Raw genomic sequence first — 15,321 nt, forward strand, 5'->3', positions numbered from 1 at the left:
CGTCGCTGAGTGTGTGTGTGTTGTGTTCCATCACAGAGAGCCCAGAGGACGTGGCCCCTACGGTAGGGTTCTCCAAGGTGGATCTGAAGCAGGGGAAGTTTGAGGTCACCATCTTTGACCTGGGCGGAGGGAAGAAGATCAGGTCTTTATACTCGTTGTCTTTCTGACACTCAACACCTGCACTTTCTGCCCTGATTCTGCTGATAGGACTATTTTAAACAAAGGTCTACTTGCAGTGGCTGTGATATGTGCCCCCCCCCCCCTAATAAACGTATAGTTGAATGTACTTCCTGTGGTGGCTGTGATATGTGGTCCCCCCCCCCCCTACTAAACGTATAGTTGAATGCACTTCCTGTAAGTGGCTCTGGATAAGAGTCTGCTAAATGACTCCAATGTGATCAGGGGCATCTGGAAGAACTACTACAGCGAGTCGTACGGGGTGGTGTTCGTGGTGGACTCCAGTGATGTTCAGAGGATCCAGGAGACCAGGGACACCATGGCTGAGGTCCTCCGACACCCTCGCATCTCTGGGAAACCTGTCCTAGTGTGAGTCACTCTGTCTGAGCTCTAAACCTGGCCTAGTGTGAGTTACTGACTGTCTGAGCTCTAAACCTGGCCTAGTGTGAGTCACTCTGTCTGAGCTCTAAACCTGGCCTAGTGTGAGTCACTCTGTCTGAGCTCTAAACCTGGCCTAGTGTGAGTCACTCTGTCTGAGCTCTAAACCTGGCCTAGTGTGAGTCACTCTGTCTGAGCTCTAAACCTGGCCTAGTGTGAGTCACTCTGTCTGAGCTCTAAACCTGGCCTAGTGTGAGTCACTCTGTCTGAGCTCTAAACCTGGCCTAGTGTGAGTTACTGTCTGAGCTTTAAACCTGGCCTAGTGTGAGTCACTCTGTCTGAGCTCTAAACCTGGCCTAGTGTGAGTCACTCTGTCTGAGCTCTAAACCTGGCCTAGTGTGAGTTACTGTCTGTCTGAGCTCTAAACCTGGCCTAGTGTGAGTCACTCTGTCTGAGCTCTAAACCTGGCCTAGTGTGAGTCACTCTGTCTGAGCTCTAAACCTGGCCTAGTGTGAGTCACTGTCTGAGCTTTAAACCTGGCCTAGTGTGAGTCACTCTGTCTGAGCTCTAAACCTGGCCTAGTGTGAGTCACTCCGTCTGAGCTCTAAACCTGGCCTAGTGTGAGTCACTCTGTCTGAGCTCTAAACCTGGCCTAGTGTGAGTTACTGTCTGTCTGAGCTCTAAACCTGGCCTAGTGTGAGTCACTCTGTCTGAGCTCTAAACCTGGCCTAGTGTGAGTCACTCTGTCTGAGCTCTAAACCTGGCCTAGTGTGAGTTACTGTCTGTCTGAGCTCTAAACCTGGCCTAGTGTGAGTCACTCTGTCTGAGCTCTAAACCTGGCCTAGTGTGAGTCACTCTGTCTGAGCTCTAAACCTGGCCTAGTGTGAGTTACTGTCTGTCTGAGCTCTAAACCTGGCCTAGTGTGAGTCACTCTGTCTGAGCTCTAAACCTGGCCTAGTGTGAGTCACTCTGTCTGAGCTCTAAACCTGGCCTAGTGTGAGTCACTCTGTCTGAGCTCTAAACCTGTCTGTCTGTCTGTCTGTCTGCTTACCCGTCTGCCCGTCTGTCTGTCTGCCCGTCTGTCTGTCTGCCCGTCTGTCTGCCCGTCTGTCTGCCCGTCTGTCTGTCTGTCTGTCTGTCTTTAAAGTAGCGTATTATATTCTGCCCAACATATTGAGAAAAGGGAATCCATGTTAGCAGGAATCCAACTATATTTCCAGTTCCCTGACTGGCTGCATTAGATCATGAAGTGTCTTCTTCCTACACCATATGTTTCTGTCACACACGCACGCACGCACGCACACACACACACACACACACACACACACACACACACACACACACACACACACACAGAGAGACATACACACACACACACACACACACAGAGAGACATACACACACACACACAGAGAGACACACACACACACACACACACATCCTCCTGGAGAACTCAACTTCATTTCTATAAAAAAATACATCTATTTCCCCTTACCGGAACCCCTAACCTCGTACCCTAATTCTAAGCCTAATTCTAACCCTGAATCTCTAAGCTTAAAATAGCCTCTGTCCTCATTGGGACGAGGGAGAATTTCCCTTGTTCTACTATCCTTGTAGTGGGCTTTCTGAGATTGTAGATCCCCACAAGGATAGAAGAACCAACACACAGACACACACACACACACACACACACACCACCCCACCACTTGCTGTCTGACACCTGTTTCTGACATATCCCTGTCGGCTCCACAGATTGGCTAACAAGCAGGATCGGGACGGGGCATTGGCTGAGGCAGACATCATTGAGAACCTGTCACTGGAGAAGCTAGTGAACGAGAACAAGTGTCTCTGTCAGATCGTGAGTGATGCTGTGGTTTATCTTTCAATACTACACCTGCAGTAACTACAGTACTGTGGCTATGAGACTGTACCTTGTTATACTACAGTACTGTGGCTATGAGGCTGTACCTTGTTATACTACAGTACTGTGGCTATGAGACTGTACCTTGTTATACTACAGTACTGTGGCTATGAGGCTGTACATTATTATACTACAGTACTGTGGCTATGAGACTGTACCTTGTTATACTACAGTACTGTGGCTATGAGACTGTACCTTGTTATACTGCAGTACTGTGGCTATGAGACTGTACATTATTATACTACAGTACTGTGGCTATGAGACTGTACCTTGTTATACTACAGTACTGTGGCTATGAGACTGTACATTATTATACTACAGTACTGTGGCTATGAGACTGTACCTTGTTATACTGCAGTACTGTGGCTATGAGACTGTACCTTGTTATACTGCAGTACTGTGGCTATGAGACTGTACCTTGTTATACTGTGGCTATGAGACTGTACCTTGTTATACTGTGGCTATGAGACTGTACCTTGTTATACTGCAGTACTGTGGCTATGAGACTGTACCTTGTTATACTGCAGTACTGTGGCTATGAGACTGTACCTTGTTATACTGCAGTACTGTGGCTATGAGACTGTACATTATTATACTACAGTACTGTGGCTATGAGACTGTACCTTGTTATACTACAGTACTGTGGCTATGAGACTGTACCTTGTTATACTACAGTACTGTGGCTATGAGGCTGTACCTTGTTATACTGCAGTACTGTGGCTATGAGGCTGTACCTTGTTATACTACAGTACTGTGGCTATGAGGCTGTACCTTGTTATACTACAGTACTGTGGCTATGAGACTGTACATTATTATACTACAGTACTGTGGCTATGAGACTGTACATTATTATACTACAGTACTGTGGCTATGAGGCTGTACCTTGTTATACTGCAGTACTGTGGCTATGAGGCTGTACCTTGTTATACTACAGTACTGTGGCTATGAGGCTGTACCTTGTTATACTACAGTACTGTGGCTATGAGACTGTACCTTGTTATACTACAGTACTGTGGCTATGAGGCTGTATCTTGTTATACTACAGTACTGTGGCTATGAGACTGTACCTTGTTATACTGCAGTACTGTGGCTATGAGACTGTACATTATTATACTGCAGTACTGTGGCTATGAGACTGTACCTTGTTATACTACAGTACTGTGGCTATGAGGCTGTATCTTGTTATACTACAGTACTGTGGCTATGAGACTGTACCTTGTTATACTACAGTACTGTGGCTATGAGGCTGTATCTTGTTATACTACAGTACTGTGGCTATGAGACTGTACCTTGTTATACTACAGTACTGTGGCTATGAGGCTGTACCTTGTTATACTGTGGCTATGAGACTGTACCTTGTTATACTGCAGTACTGTGGCTATGAGACTGTACCTTGTTATACTACAGTACTGTGACTATGAGACTGTACCTTGTTATACTGCAGTACTGTGGCTATGAGACTGTACCTTGTTATACTACAGTACTGTGGCTATGAGACTGTACCTTGTTATACTACAGTACTGTGGCTATGAGACTGTACCTTGTTATACTACAGTACTGTGACTATGAGACTGTACCTTGTTATACTGCAGTACTGTGGCTATGAGACTGTACCTTGTTATACTGCAGTACTGTGGCTATGAGACTGTACCTTGTTATACTACAGTACTGTGGCTATGAGACTGTACCTTGTTATACTACAGTACTGTGGCTATGAGACTGTACCTTGTTATACTGCAGTACTGTGGCTATGAGACTGTACCTTGTTATACTGTGGCTATGAGACTGTATCTTGTTATACTGCAGTACTGTGGCTATGAGGCTGTACCTTGTTATACTGCAGTACTGTGGCTATGAGACTGTACCTTGTTATACTACAGTACTGTGGCTATGAGACTGTACCTTGTTATACTGCAGTACTGTGGCTATGAGACTGTACCTTGTTATACTGTGGCTATGAGACTGTATCTTGTTATACTGCAGTACTGTGGCTATGAGGCTGTACCTTGTTATACTGCAGTACTGTGGCTATGAGACTGTACCTTGTTATACTGTGGCTATGAGACTGTACCTTGTTATACTACAGTACTGTGGCTATGAGGCTGTACCTTGTTATACTGCAGTACTGTGGCTATGAGGCTGTACCTTGTTATACTGCAGTACTGTGGCTATGAGACTGTACCTTGTTATACTGTGGCTATGAGACTGTACCTTGTTATACTGCAGTACTGTGGCTATGAGACTGTACCTTGTTATACTGTGGCTATGAGACTGTACCTTGTTATACTACAGTACTGTGGCTATGAGACTGTACCTTGTTATACTGTGGCTATGAGACTGTACCTTGTTATACTGCAGTACTGTGGCTATGAGACTGTACCTTGTTATACTACAGTACTGTGGCTATGAGACTGTACCTTGTTATACTACAGTACTGTGACTATGAGACTGTACCTTGTTATACTGCAGTACTGTGGCTATGAGACTGTACCTTGTTATACTGCAGTACTGTGGCTATGAGACTGTACCTTGTTATACTACAGTACTGTGGCTATGAGACTGTACCTTGTTATACTACAGTACTGTGGCTATGAGACTGTATCTTGTTATACTGCAGTACTGTGGCTATGAGGCTGTACCTTGTTATACTGCAGTACTGTGGCTATGAGACTGTACCTTGTTATACTGTGGCTATGAGACTGTACCTTGTTATACTACAGTACTGTGGCTATGAGGCTGTACCTTGTTATACTGCAGTACTGTGGCTATGAGGCTGTACCTTGTTATACTGCAGTACTGTGGCTATGAGACTGTACCTTGTTATACTGTGGCTATGAGACTGTACCTTGTTATACTGCAGTACTGTGGCTATGAGACTGTACCTTGTTATACTGTGGCTATGAGACTGTACCTTGTTATACTACAGTACTGTGGCTATGAGACTGTACCTTGTTATACTGTGGCTATGAGACTGTACCTTGTTATACTGCAGTACTGTGGCTATGAGACTGTACCTTGTTATACTACAGTACTGTGGCTATGAGACTGTACCTTGTTATACTACAGTACTGTGGCTATGAGGCTGTACCTTGTTATACTGCAGTACTGTGACTATGAGACTGTACCTTGTTATACTGCAGTACTGTGGCTATGAGGCTGTACCTTGTTATACTACAGTACTGTGGCTATGAGACTGTACCTTGTTATACTGCAGTACTGTGGCTATGAGACTGTACCTTGTTATACTGTGGCTATGAGACTGTACCTTGTTATACTACAGTACTGTGGCTATGAGACTGTACCTTGTTATACTGTGGCTATGAGGCTGTACCTTGTTATACTGCAGTACTGTGGCTATGAGACTGTACCTTGTTATACTACAGTACTGTGGCTATGAGACTGTACCTTGTTATACTACAGTACTGTGGCTATGAGGCTGTACCTTGTTATACTGCAGTACTGTGGCTATGAGGCTGTACCTTGTTATACTACAGTACTGTGGCTATGAGGCTGTACCTTGTTATACTACAGTACTGTGGCTATGAGGCTGTACCTTGTTATACTACAGTACTGTGGCTATGAGGCTGTACCTTGTTATACTGCAGTACTGTGGCTATGAGGCTGTACCTTGTTATACTGCAGTACTGTGGCTATGAGACTGTACCTTGTTATACTGTGGCTATGAGACTGTACCTTGTTATACTGCAGTACTGTGGCTATGAGACTGTACCTTGTTATACTACAGTACTGTGGCTATGAGGCTGTACCTTGTTATACTGCAGTACTGTGGCTATGAGGCTGTACCTTGTTATACTGCAGTACTGTGGCTATGAGACTGTACCTTGTTATACTGTGGCTATGAGACTGTACCTTGTTATACTGCAGTACTGTGGCTATGAGACTGTACCTTGTTATACTGTGGCTATGAGACTGTACCTTGTTATACTACAGTACTGTGGCTATGAGACTGTACCTTGTTATACTGTGGCTATGAGACTGTACCTTGTTATACTGCAGTACTGTGGCTATGAGACTGTACCTTGTTATACTACAGTACTGTGGCTATGAGACTGTACCTTGTTATACTACAGTACTGTGGCTATGAGGCTGTACCTTGTTATACTGCAGTACTGTGACTATGAGACTGTACCTTGTTATACTGCAGTACTGTGGCTATGAGGCTGTACCTTGTTATACTACAGTACTGTGGCTATGAGACTGTACCTTGTTATACTGCAGTACTGTGGCTATGAGGCTGTACCTTGTTATACTGCAGTACTGTGGCTATGAGGCTGTACCTTGTTATACTGCAGTACTGTGGCTATGAGACTGTACCTTGTTATACTGCAGTACTGTGGCTATGAGACTGTACCTTGTTATACTGTGGCTATGAGACTGTACCTTGTTATACTGCAGTACTGTGGCTATGAGACTGTACCTTGTTATACTGTGGCTATGAGGCTGTACCTTGTTATACTGCAGTACTGTGGCTATGAGGCTGTACCTTGTTATACTACAGTACTGTGGCTATGAGACTGTACCTTGTTATACTGCAGTACTGTGGCTATGAGACTGTACCTTGTTATACTGCAGTACTGTGGCTATGAGACTGTACCTTGTTATACTGCAGTACTGTGGCTATGAGACTGTACCTTGTTATACTGTGGCTATGAGACTGTACCTTGTTATACTACAGTACTGTGGCTATGAGACTGTACCTTGTTATACTGTGGCTATGAGTCTGTACCTTGTTATACTGTGGCTATGAGGCTGTACCTTGTTATACTGCAGTACTGTGGCTATGAGACTGTACCTTGTTATACTGTGGCTATGAGACTGTACCTTGTTATACTGTGGCTATGAGACTGTACCTTGTTATACTGCAGTACTGTGGCTATGAGACTGTACCTTGTTATACTGCAGTACTGTGGCTATGAGACTGTACCTTGTTATACTACAGTACTGTGGCTATGAGACTGTACCTTGTTATACTGTGGCTATGAGACTGTACCTTGTTATACTGCAGTACTGTGGCTATGAGACTGTACCTTGTTATACTGTGGTTATGAGGCTGTACCTTGTTATACTGCAGTACTGTGGTTATGAGACTGTACCTTGTTATACTGCAGTACTGTGGCTATGAGACTGTACCTTGTTATACTGCAGTACTGTGGCTATGAGACTGTACCTTGTTATACTGTGGCTATGAGACTGTACCTTGTTATACTACAGTACTGTGGCTATGAGACTGTACCTTGTTATACTGTGGCTATGAGGCTGTACCTTGTTATACTGCAGTACTGTGGCTATGAGACTGTACCTTGTTATACTACAGTACTGTGGCTATGAGACTGTACCTTGTTATACTACAGTACTGTGGCTATGAGGCTGTACCTTGTTATACTGCAGTACTGTGGCTATGAGGCTGTACCTTGTTATACTACAGTACTGTGGCTATGAGGCTGTACCTTGTTATACTACAGTACTGTGGCTATGAGGCTGTACCTTGTTATACTACAGTACTGTGGCTATGAGGCTGTACCTTGTTATACTGCAGTACTGTGGCTATGAGGCTGTACCTTGTTATACTGCAGTACTGTGGCTATGAGACTGTACCTTGTTATACTGTGGCTATGAGGCTGTACCTTGTTATACTGCAGTACTGTGGCTATGAGGCTGTACCTTGTTATACTACAGTACTGTGGCTATGAGACTGTACCTTGTTATACTACAGTACTGTGGCTATGAGACTGTACCTTGTTATACTGCAGTACTGTGGCTATGAGACTGTACCTTGTTATACTGTGGCTATGAGGCTGTACCTTGTTATACTGCAGTACTGTGGCTATGAGGCTGTACCTTGTTATACTACAGTACTGTGGCTATGAGACTGTACCTTGTTATACTACAGTACTGTGGCTATGAGACTGTACCTTGTTATACTGCAGTACTGTGGCTATGAGACTGTACCTTGTTATACTGCAGTACTGTGGCTATGAGACTGTACCTTGTTATACTGCAGTACTGTGGCTATGAGACTGTACCTTGTTATACTGTGGCTATGAGACTGTACCTTGTTATACTACAGTATTGTGGCTATGAGGCTGTACCTTGTTATACTGTGGCTATGAGACTGTACCTTGTTATACTACAGTATCGTGGCTATGAGACTGTACCTTGTTATACTGTGGCTATGAGACTGTACCTTGTTATACTACAGTATTGTGGCTATGAGGCTGTACCTTGTTATACTGCAGTACTGTGGCTATGAGTCTGTACCTTGTTATACTGTGGCTATGAGGCTGTACCTTGTTATACTGCAGTACTGTGGCTATGAGACTGTACCTTGTTATACTGTGGCTATGAGACTGTACCTTGTTATACTGTGGCTATGAGGCTGTACCTTGTTATACTGCAGTACTGTGGCTATGAGGCTGTACCTTGTTATACTGTGGCTATGAGACTGTACCTTGTTATACTGCAGTACTGTGGCTATGAGACTGTACCTTGTTATACTGCAGTACTGTGGCTATGAGACTGCACCTTGTTATACTACAGTACTGTGGCTATGAGACTGTACCTTGTTATACTGTGGCTATGAGACTGTACCTTGTTATACTGCAGTACTGTGGCTATGAGGCTGTACCTTGTTATACTACAGTACTGTGGCTATGAGGCTGTACCTTGTTATACTGCAGTACTGTGGTTATGAGACTGCACCTTGTTATACTGCAGTACTGTGGCTATGAGACTGTACCTTGTTATACTGCAGTACTGTGGCTATGAGACTGTACCTTGTTATACTGTGGCTATGAGACTGTACCTTGTTATACTACAGTACTGTGGCTATGAGACTGTACCTTGTTATACTGTGGCTATGAGGCTGTACCTTGTTATACTGCAGTACTGTGGCTATGAGACTGTACCTTGTTATACTACAGTACTGTGGCTATGAGACTGTACCTTGTTATACTGCAGTACTGTGGTTATGAGACTGTACCTTGTTATACTACAGTACTGTGGCTATGAGACTGTACCTTGTTATACTGCAGTACTGTGGCTATGAGACTGTACCTTGTTATACTACAGTACTGTGGCTATGAGACTGTACCTTGTTTATACTACAGTACTGTGGCTATGAGACTGTACCTTGTTATACTGCAGTACTGTGGCTATGAGACTGTACCTTGTTATACTACAGTACTGTGGCTATGAGACTGTACCTTGTTATACTACAGTACTGTGGCTATGAGACTGTACCTTGTTATACTGCAGTACTGTGGCTATGAGACTGTACATTATTGCAGCTGGTCAGGATTGTGTGTTCTTCATACATTCTATTAGCAAAGAGTTCCTCCTGGTTTCAACAATGATCCCCCCCCCCCTTATTGTTCTCTCTCTTGTGAGAATAGCTGTCTATAAAATACATGAGTTAAGAAATCAAATGTTGTGTGACCTGTAAATCCTCTCTGTCTCTCTACCCGTCTGACTTCCTGTGTGTTGTCAGGAGCCGTGTTCCGCTGTTCTGGGCTACGGTAAGAAGGGGGACAAGTCCATCAGGAACGGACTCAACTGGCTGCTGAACAACATCGCTAAAGACTACGAAGCCATCTCTGAACGCGTCCGGAAGGACACGGCCGAACAGAGGGCTCAGGAGGAACAGGAGAAGAGAGAGAGACAGGAGAGAGTACGGAGGATACGGGAGGAGAGGTGAGGAGGAGAGGGGAGAGGAGGAAGAGAGAGGAGAGGAGGAGGAGAGAGGTGAGGAGGAGGAGAGGAGAGGTGAGGAGAGGTGAGGTGGAGAGGAGGAGAGGAGGAGAGGTGAGGAGGAGAGAGGTGAGGGGGAGAGAGGGGAGGAGGAGAGAGGGGAGGAGGAGAGTGAGGAGGAGGAGGAGGAGGAGAGTGGAGAGGAGGAGGAGAGAGGAGGAGAGAGGAGGAGGAGAGAGAGGAGGAGAGTGGTGAGGAGGAGGAGGAGAGTGGAGAGGAGGAGGAGGAGGAGAGTGGAGAGGAGGAGGAGAGAGGAGGAGGAGGAGAGTGGAGAGGAGGAGGAGAGAGGAGGAGGAAGAGGAGAGAGGAGGAGGAGGAGGAGAGAGGGAGGAGGAGAGAGGAGGAGAGAGGAGAGTGGAGGAGAGGAGGAGAGTGGAGAGGAGAGGGGGAGGAGGAGGAGAGTAGGAAGAGGAGGAGGAAGAGGAGAGGAGGAAGAGGAGAGGAGGAGAGTGGAGAGGAGGAGGAGGTGAGAGGAGGAGAGAGGTGAGAGGAGGAGAGGAGAGAGTACGGAGGATACGGGAGGAGAGGTGAGGAGGGGAGAGGAGGAGAGAAAGGAGAGAGTACGGAGGATACGGGAGGAGAGGTGAGGAGAGGAGGAGGAGGAGAGGTGAGGAGGAGGTGAGGTGAGGAGGAGGAGGAGGAGGAGAGGTGAGGAGGAGGAGAGGTGAGGAGGAGGAGAGGTGAGGTGAGGAGGAGGAGAGGAGGAGGAGAGGTGAGGAGGAGGAGAGGAACTTTACTGTAGTGACATTAACCAGCTGGTTAGGAGAGATATCACACCTTAGTGAAGGGGACATTAACCAGCAGGTTAGGAGAGATATCACACCTTAGTGAAGGGAACATTAACCAGCTGGTTAGGAGAGATATCACACCTTAGTGAAGGAAACATTAACCAGCTGGTTAGGAGAGATATCACACCTTAGTGAAGGGAACATTAACCAGCAGGTTAGGAGAGATATCACACCTTAGTGAAGGGAACATTAACCAGCTGGTTAGGAGAGATATCACACCTTAGTGAAGGGAACATTAACCAGCTGGTTAGGAGAGATATCACACCTTAGTGAAGGGAACATTAACCAGCTGGTTAGGAGTGATATCACACCTTAGTGACATTAACCAGCAGGTTAGGAGAGATATCACACCTTAGTGAAGGGAACATTAACCAGCTGGTTAGGAGAGATATCACACCTTAGTGAAGGGAACATTAACCAGCTGGTTAGGAGAGATATCACACCTTAATGAAGGGAACATTAACCAGCTGGTTAGGAGAGATATCACACCTTAGTGACATTAACCAGCTGGTTAGGAGAGATATCACACCTTAGTGAAGGGAACATTAACCAGCTGGTTAGGAGAGATATCACACCTTAGTGAAGGGAACATTAACCAGCTGGTTAGGAGAGATATCACACCTTAGTGAAGGGAACATTGACCAGCTGGTTAGGAGAGATATCACACCTTAGTGAAGGGAACATTAACCAGCTGGTTAGGAGAGATATCACACCTTAGTGAAGGGAACATTAACCAGCTGGTTAGGAGAGATATCACACCTTAGTGAAGGGAACATTAACCAGCTGGTTAGGAGTGATATCACACCTTAGTGACATTAACCAGCAGGTTAGGAGAGATATCACACCTTAGTGAAGGGAACATTAACCAGCTGGTTAGGAGAGATATCACACCTTAGTGAAGGGAACATTAACCAGCTGGTTAGGAGAGATATCACACCTTAATGAAGGGAACATTAACCAGCTGGTTAGGAGAGATATCACACCTTAGTGACATTAACCAGCTGGTTAGGAGAGATATCACACCTTAGTGAAGGGAACATTAACCAGCTGGTTAGGAGAGATATCACACCTTAGTGAAGGGAACATTAACCAGCTGGTTAGGAGAGATATCACACCTTAGTGAAGAGAACATTGACCAGCTGGTTAGGAGAGATATCACACCTTAGTGAAGGGAACATTAACCAGCTGGTTAGGAGAGATATCACACCTTAGTGAAGGGAACATTAACCAGCTGGTTAGGAGAGATATCACACCTTAGTGAAGGGAACATTAACCAGCTGGTTAGGAGAGATATCACACCTTAGTGACATTAACCAGCTGGTTAGGAGAGATATCACACCTTAGTGAAGGGAACATTAACCAGCTGGTTAGGAGAGATATCACACCTTAGTGAAGGGAACATTAACCAGCTGGTTAGGAGAGATATCACACCTTAGTGATGGGAACATTGACCAGCTGGTTAGGAGAGATATCACACCTTAGTGAAGGGAACATTAACCAGCTGGTTAGGAGAGATATCACACCTTAGTGAAGGGAACATTAACCAGCTGGTTAGGAGCGATATCACACCTTAGTGAAGGGAACATTAACCAGCTGGTTAGGAGAGATATCACACCTTAGTGAAGGGAACATTAACCAGCTGGTTAGGAGAGATATCACACCTTAGTGAAGGGAACATTAACCAGCTGGTTAGGAGAGATATCACACCTTAGTGAAGGGAACATTAACCAGCTGGTTAGGAGAGATATCACACCTTAGTGAAGGGAACATTGACCAGCTGGTTAGGAGAGATATCACACCTTAGTGAAGGGAACATTAACCAGCTGGTTAGGAGAGATATCACACCTTAGTGAAGGGAACATTAACCAGCTGGTTAGGAGAGATATCACACCTTAGTGAAGGGAACATTAACCAGCTGGTTAGGAGAGATATCACACCTTAGTGACATTAACCAGCTGGTTAGGAGAGATATCACACCTTAGTGAAGGAAACATTAACCAGCTGGTTAGGAGAGATATCACACCTTAGTGAAGGGAACATTAACCAGCTGGTTAGGAGAGATATCACACCTTAGTGAAGGGAACATTAATCAGCTGGTTAGGAGAGATATCACACCTTAGTGAAGGGAACATTAACCAGCTGGTTAGGAGAGATATCACACCTTAGTGAAGGGAACATTAACCAGCTGGTTAGGAGAGATATCACACCTTAGTGAAGGGAACATTAACCAGCTGGTTAGGAGAGATATCACACCTTAGTGAAGGGAACATTAACCAGCTGAATTTTAGGCCGTCATTGTAAATAAGAATGAGTTATTAACTGACTTGCCTAGTTAACATTTGAGGTAAATAAAAAAAGTCATTTTGTTCCCCTGATCCCAGAGACCGTCAGGAGAAAGAGGAGGCGGAGAGGGAGGGTCGGACACTGCAGGAGGAGGAGGAGACCGACGACGCCGCCGTACACAGCCCCTTCCAGCCAATCGGCAACGTCATCAATGAGGTGTGGAATACACTGGGCCAATCAGCATCACCTTTGTTGATTTGTTTGAAATGGCACTCTATTCCCTATGTAGTGCACTGGTTTTGACCAGAGCCCTATGTGTTCGGTGTAGTGTCCCCTTTAGGGAATAGGGTGCCATTTGAGCCGCAAGATCAATGGGTTGGGTGTTTCCATCTGTATTAATGCCATGGGGAGGTTCCATCTGTATTAATGCCATGGGGAGGCTCCATCTGTATTAATGTCATGGGGAGGCTCCATCTGTATTAATGCCATGGGGAGGCTCCATCTGTATTAATGCCATGGGGAGGCTCCATCTGTATTAATGCCATGGGGGTTCCATCTGTATTAATGCCATGGGGAGGTTCCATCTATTAATGCCATAGGGTGGTTCCATCTGTATTAATGCCACGGGGTGTTTCCATCTGTATTAATGCCATGGGGGGTTCCAGCTGTATTAATGCCATGGGGTGGTCCAGCTGTATTAATGCCATGGGGGGTTCCAGCTGTATTAATGCCATGGGGAGGTTCCAGCTATATTAATGCCATGGGGGGGTCCAGCTGTATTAATGCCATGGGGAGGTTCCAGCTGTATTAATGCCATGGGGGGTTCCAGCTGTATTAATGCCATGGGGGGTTCCAGCTGTATTAATGCCATGGGGGGTTCCAGCTGTATTAATGCCATGGGCAGGTTCCAGCTATATTAATGCCATGGGGGGTTCCAGCTGTATTAATGCCATGGGGTGGTCCAGCTGTATTAATGCCATGGGGAGGTTCCAGCTGTATTAATGCCATGGGGGGGTCCAGCTGTATTAATGCCATGGGGGGTTCCAGCTGTATTAATGCCATGGGCAGGTTCCAGCTATATTAATGCCATGGGGGGTTCCAGCTGTATTAATGCCATGGGGTGGTCCAGCTGTATTAATGCCATGGGGAGGTTCCAGCTGTATTAATGCCATGGGGTGGTTCCAGCTGTATTAATGCCATGGGGTGGTTCCAACTGTATTAATGCCATGGGGTGGTTCCAACTGTATTAATGCCATGGTGGGGTTCCAGCTGTATTAATGCCATGGTGGGGTTCCAGCTGTATTAATGCCATGGGGGGTTCCAGCTGTATTAATGCCACGGGGAGGTGTTCCATCTGTATTAATGCCACGGGGTGGGTTCCATCTGTATTAATGCCACGGGGGGGGGGGGGGGTCCAGCTGTATTAATGCCATGGGGGGGTCCAGCTGTATTAATGCCATGGGCAGGTTCCAGCTGTATTAATGCCATGGGGTGGTTCCAGCTGTATTAATGCCATGGTGGGGTTCCAGCTGTATTAATGCCATGGGGGGTTCCAGCTGTATTAATGCCATGGGGAGATGTTCCATCTGTATTAATGCCACGGGGTGGGTTCCAGCTGTATTAATGCCATGGGGGGGGGGTACAGCTGTATTAATGCCATGGGGGGGTTCCAGCTGTATTAATGCCATGGGGTGTTCCATCTGTATTAATGCCATGGGGTGGTTCCAGCTGTATTAATGCCATGGGGAGGTTCCAGCTGTATTAATGCCATGGGGGGGGGTTCCAGCTGTATTAATGCCATGGGGAGGTTCCAGCTGTTAATGCCATGGGGGGGTCCCATCTGTATTAATGCCATGGGGGGTCCAGCTGTATTAATGCCATGGGGGGGGGTTCCAGCTGTATTAATGCCATGGGGGGTCCAGCTGTATTAATGCCATGGGGGGTTCCAGCTGTGTTACTGCCATGGGGGGTTCCAGCTGTGTTACTGCCATGGGGGGTTCCATCTGT

The 15,321-nt window shown here is 45.9% G+C and overlaps 1 protein-coding gene across 5 annotated transcripts in view; it reads left to right on the plus strand.

Moving 5' to 3' along the window:
• The window catches only part of LOC110527175 (ADP-ribosylation factor-like protein 13B), a 35,914-nt gene that overhangs the window by 11,584 nt on the left and 9,009 nt on the right, over window positions 1–15,321 (plus strand). For all 5 annotated transcript variants that reach the window (XM_036982076.1, XM_036982077.1, XM_036982078.1 and 2 more), the window contains exons 3-7: window positions 37–142; window positions 403–546; window positions 2,308–2,413; window positions 9,984–10,186; window positions 13,413–13,530. In XM_036982076.1, the coding sequence (XP_036837971.1) occupies window positions 37–142; window positions 403–546; window positions 2,308–2,413; window positions 9,984–10,186; window positions 13,413–13,530 (677 nt within the window). The remainder of the gene's footprint in view (window positions 1–36; window positions 143–402; window positions 547–2,307; window positions 2,414–9,983; window positions 10,187–13,412; window positions 13,531–15,321) is intronic.

The sequence above is a fragment of the Oncorhynchus mykiss genome, chromosome 7 (genome assembly GCF_013265735.2).
Source record: "Oncorhynchus mykiss isolate Arlee chromosome 7, USDA_OmykA_1.1, whole genome shotgun sequence".
Classification (NCBI taxonomy): Eukaryota; Metazoa; Chordata; class Actinopteri; order Salmoniformes; family Salmonidae; genus Oncorhynchus; species Oncorhynchus mykiss.